This window comes from Sprattus sprattus (genome assembly GCF_963457725.1).
Source record: "Sprattus sprattus genome assembly, chromosome: 20".
Taxonomy (NCBI): domain Eukaryota; kingdom Metazoa; phylum Chordata; class Actinopteri; order Clupeiformes; family Clupeidae; genus Sprattus; species Sprattus sprattus.
In genome coordinates, this window is record NC_137918.1 from 20064665 (window position 1) to 20070169 (window position 5505).

A 5505-nucleotide genomic window follows, 5' to 3' on the forward strand; every position below is an offset into this window, starting at 1 on the left:
AGTGTGATCCATCTGTTAACATTCGGTTTTTATTTCATTTTTCTCTTTTCGTTCTTTTTTTGTGAGTCTGGAGCGGAACCTTATATTTTATACACACACTCTTCCATTCAATGGGGTGTGTGTAAATCTGAGCACACACACACACAGACACACAGAGAGTTTGGACATTTTTCTGGCTGGGTTCTTTTCGTCCTTTTTTGTGAGTCTGGAGCGGAACCTTATATTTTATACACACACTCTTCTCTGATATTCAATGGGGTGTGTGAAAATCTGAGCACACACACACAGACACACAGAGAGTTTGGACATATTTCTGGCTGTGGCTGTGGCTGTGGCGGTGTGTCTGAGGCATGGCCCACGCGGGGTCCCACCTGAAGAGAGCCCGGGAGCTAGAGCAGCACTTGGAGATCAGGGCTTTGGAGAAAGCCAGGGAGAGACGGCGACGCCGCAGGGAAAGAGCTGAGCGCAGGCGCAAGGTACACACACAACTCACCCCTGGCTGATAATATCAGAAATCATAAAAAACTTTTGTAAGTACTGCACCAGAATTATATCAGATATTATTTATTATGATTTCTGACAGACAAAATGCTTGAGTAGATTTCTTTGTGCTGAAAATAAGTGCAAGCTATGTGATCCAAGTCTATGCTGATCTATGTTGTTTGCATAAAGATATGTAGATGGTGTAAGAGTGATAGACAAGATTCAGGCTTTTGGGGTTTGAGCTATGTGATATGGACTTGAAAGAACTATGAAAAAGAATGACAAACTTGTCAAACTCCCTTTCACCAACAATATATGCAACAGCCAACGCCATACACATGATAATAAGACACAGATTTCACTTTTTAAGATACCCCAAAAGATGCGAACGGTAACTTTTTGAGCTCTCAAACAAGTAAACCTATTATGCGTGTTTGATGAGCACTTGGCAGGCTTGATTGATTTTATGCAATCAATAGAGCTGATAACAGGCTTATGAGACAATAGTCAAAAACACGGTGACATACTGCTCCTGACGTCACGTCCACGTGCTGTGCTAAGACCTGATGTGTCTGTAGTTTGTAATTGTCATTAAAAGGATTTACTAACGCGCAAAAACCTGCATGAAAATAAATAATTCAACTATGTATGTAACAGTAATGCTGACACAAATGTTGATGTATTCATAGGAGCCCTACTGTAGTCCTAAGCTCATAAGAGGTTTTGCATGTCCCATTTCATTTAATAAGGCTGTGATGCAACCAGACTTAAAACTCAGAAGTACTGTATTTGATTTAAAAGATCACAGAGCAGGTTTGTGTATTTAGCCTATCAGTAATGTGATGGGCATTATTGGGTCCCTGACATTGGGTTTTTCATGTAACTGGATGCAGGTCAGATCCTGACATCACTGCATTGAATCACTGGTGGGGCATTCAAGCGTGCTCACTATACATACACTTCTGTTCAAAAGCTTGGAATCACCCAAGAAATGACACATCTTCCAGGAAACCTCATATTTGTATCCATCAAATAGATATAATATAAATAAATACAAAATATAGTCAAGCCATCGTCATAGTTAGAAGTAATTATTTCTGCTTGAAATAACATTCAATGACATGCTTGTGAGCTTCATTAAAGAATCCACCATTGCAAGCAATTACAAACTTTGCAGCATTACAGCTTGACAGGTTCTTCACAAAATAGGTCTTGCAAAATGTGGATCAATCCTTTGGGTCTGTGTCTAACTGGAGAATCACAGGCTCCAGTCAAGTCCCATCCACAGGGTATGGTAGGGTGATGGAGTTATGGTATAAGACGTTGTTAAAGATTCCTTTTACTCTGTACAAAGTACATACTTTATCTGCTCCAAAGTACCCCAAGACAATCACATTTCCTGTATTTTGCTACCCTTCTGCACCGGTTCATTTGTTCTGTGCCTCACAATGTTTCTTCTCTGTGATCCAAACATCTCAACATACACTTGTCTGTCTATAACATATATGTCATCTTCCACCCAGTATCCATTAGTCTTTTCATAGGTCAGTCTGAGATATGGCTTTTTCGGTTGAAGACCTGTAAGGCATCTGGTTCTCAAACTAGAGATTCTGTTGTTCACCTACACGGTTACATACACTGGGGCCTCCTGCTTCTCTTTATATCCTGGTTAAAGCCAGAGTGTGCTGTTCTGTGAAGAATGTGGTGCACACCTTTGGAAGATTTCTTCTAGCAAGAAATAGCTTTAATTTATCAGAACAATAATATACTTATATCTTTCTGAAGAAAGTTTTTTCTTTTTGACCAATTTTCGACCATTATCAATTCCACATGTGCTGATGCTCCAGATACTCAAGGTTTTATTGCTTCCTTAAACCTCGCAACAGTCTTCAGCCACAAAGACCTATGATACATTCAATTAATGATACATTTGCCTTTTAAACATGATCATTTAGGATTATGTAACATTGAAACACAGGAGTATGTAGATATTCCATTCAAAATCAACCATTTCCAATTGTAATACATATTGGCAACATATCTACACCATATTTCTGATCAATTTTAGGTTATTTGAATAGAACAAAGTTTGATTTCTCAGTGACCCCAAACCTTTAAACCACTACCATCTGTTGGGTGCCTTAATCTGCAATGTATGTACTGTATGTGTGTGAGGTAGAGGAAGTGTTTAATGTGAGTGTAATAGATGAGCTTCATGATGATCCCACGCTCAGTGGCTCAACATAATGCTGTTAGTGAGCAGCTGGGCTTGGGCTGATGCCTCAGGGCAGTAGCCCCCTCTGGAGTCATTTATAGGCCCTTTATGAAGACTCCTGTCAGCCACATTACAGAGCCTTTACATTGGACAGAGGGTATAGCCATGTTTGCAAGCTTACTTTAACCATTGCAATTCGCCAGACTATTCATTCTTGTAGGAAGTCAGGGTTACATAATCAGAAAAGAAACAAAACAAAAATGCTTGAGGCCATGGTGGAAATACCGTCTGTTATATTTGTAGGTACTTGGACAGTATCTAAGAGTGAAGTTGTTAGTATACCCCCAAACCCCCCTTGTGTGTGTGTGTGTGTGTGTGCCTGCTTTTATGTATGTGCAAGAGACAAAGAAGGAAACCCCGCCTGAGAAAATGCCGTTTACAGAATATGCCATGTATCAGTCAAGAGATATTGATATCTGAATGTTGTGTTTGTGTAGCCTGTACATGTGTCCGAATGGGTCTCAACACCGTTGCTGTTGTCACTCACTTGATATCAGAGTATGAACCTGCTGAGTCCACATCTCTGGCTGGGTGTTGACTGCTGTCCCTACAGTGCTGAAGGCATGTAAAGAACAACGCTAACCAACACAATGAACTACCCTGTCCATACCTGTCCTCTGCAGGTGGGTCCTTTAGTGCTCCACTTGGCCTTGTGCTCCTGATACAATTACATGGGTGAGCACTGATCTCATCCGTGCAGCTCCTGACGCAATCGTAATGACACTATGGTGGCCCATTGCAGGCCATAGACAGGTTGGCACCGATGATCTTTTCAGCAGACCTGACTGTCCGTTGGAGTCTGTTCTTGTCCAGTTTGGTGGCCGATCCCAACCAGACAGTTATTGAAGTACACAGAACAGACTCTATAACTGCCGTGTAGAACATGATCAGCAGCTCCTGAGGCAGGTTGTGCTTCCTAAGCTGGGTGTATTGAGGGGGGTAATGACACTATGGTGGCCCATTGCAGGCCATAGACTTCGCCTGTTCAATATGACCATTCAATATTGAGAGAGATGGGGCTTTAGTCAAGCAGAGGCAGCGTAGGAGCAGCGAGTACCAGTCAATGGACTCCAGCCTCAGGCCACACTATGACCTACAGAGCTCACCGGTCACGCCCCCACACCATCCACACTGACAGCCACTCCACTCTCCTGTCTGGACTCAGCTCAGTGTGTGTTTGTGACAGGACAGTGGTGCGGAGGGGTGTGTGTATGTCACACCTTCCGTCGTTTACTCCTTAGGGTGGCCTGGGCTGTTTGCCTGTTTGTCTTGGTTACCATTCAGTATCACAAACGGGAGGATGTATGATGGAATAGTGGGTGTTTTGAGCGGAAGCAGGTTGGAGGTGAATGCGAGGCGGTTCTGAGTCATAAACCACAGGCAGACTGTGTGTGAATTGAGCCCCGGAATGGATGGTCGTTAAGGTGTAAGGACTGCTACCATCTGATCTTACGTGGAAGATGGGATACATTTCCTTTGGAATGTTGTGAAAGGGATGGCAACCCACGCAGAATGGAACGCACCTCAGATTTAATTTTTTTCAGATTCTCTTTTTTTTCTCTTATCTGCACGGCTCGCCCACAACCGAGGCACGACCGGTGGCATGGCCTCTGATGCGTTGACCTTCTCTAGGTGACTACAGCAGCCTCACATGCCAGTGCAGGCAGCCCAGCTGACGCTCAAGCTCTCAGACCACACCTTCCTCTCCACAGGCCTCCGCAGCTCCAGAGTTCTAGGCCTGCCCAGTGGGACTCAGGCCAGTGGATAGAAAGGGTCTGAGAGGGAGAGAGAGGGAGAGAGAGAGAGAGAGAGATGGAGAGAATGTTTCAGAGGGAGGTAGAGATAGTGGGAGAGTGAGTGTGTGTGTGTGTGTGTGTGTGTGTGTGTGTGTGTGTTTAAGAAAGGGGGGGGGCAGATGGGTTAAAAATAGTCTGAGTGGAGAGGGGTCCTGATTTAGCTGGATGTATTTGTTACGGCCCCAGTTGTCACTCACAACAAGGCGGGCCCTTGAACACAGTACTTCGCAATACGAGCTGGGGGGCAACACACAAGGGACACAAGGGTCTGGGACAGTGACAGGGACAGATACTTCTTAGAGAGGGAGAGAGGAGGCTGTGTGGCGACAAGTTTGGGATGAAGCCCAGTCAACATGTGATGAGCTAAACTGACTGTGCTGGATGGATTTCACCAGCTTATTAAGGCTACAATTATAGATTGAGTGTTTCTTGCAGGACTATAGGTACATTTATAGATTAGATAAATAGAAGTGTTCATTGGAACTGGAGGAATTGAAGGAACTGAGCCCTGATCCAGGTTTTTTAGTGACCACTAACAGATATTCCAAAGGGATTAAGGGACAGGAACTTGAGTGGATTTTGCAATGGGAAATTCAGCGTTCAAGCATTGTGCTTCTGCGAAAGCCCTCGGGACCATCGGAAGTGACGCCAATCTGGACCAATGCCAGATTGACCCAAGCCATGAGGATGCTGTCTTGGTAAGATCCCGAAGTACTGGAACAATAGGGAATGATCATCTGATACTTCTTAGCCTTGGTGGAACCAATCACTGAAAGCGTTATAGGAACACCACTTGGACTGAGCTGGGCATTGGGTTTATGAGTATAGTTAAATTCTAGCAATTCCAATGTCAATCCCCAAATTATTATACACATTAATCCAGAAGAAAAATTAAATAAATGTTATTTTGTTAGCGTTAGTATTTGTTAGCGTCACTCAAATATTTGTGAT

General features: G+C 43.6%; 1 protein-coding gene across 1 annotated transcript in view; it reads left to right on the forward strand.

The window, feature by feature from the left end:
• Positions 1-350: 350 nt before the first annotated feature.
• The window catches only part of ank2a (ankyrin 2a, neuronal), a gene marked incomplete at its 5' end in the record, with an annotated part of 98860 nt that continues 93705 nt past the window's right edge, over positions 351-5505 (forward strand). Inside the window, one exon of the mRNA XM_080859067.1 lies at positions 351-476. Coding sequence (XP_080715193.1) covers positions 351-476 — 126 coding nt within the window. The remainder of the gene's footprint in view (positions 477-5505) is intronic.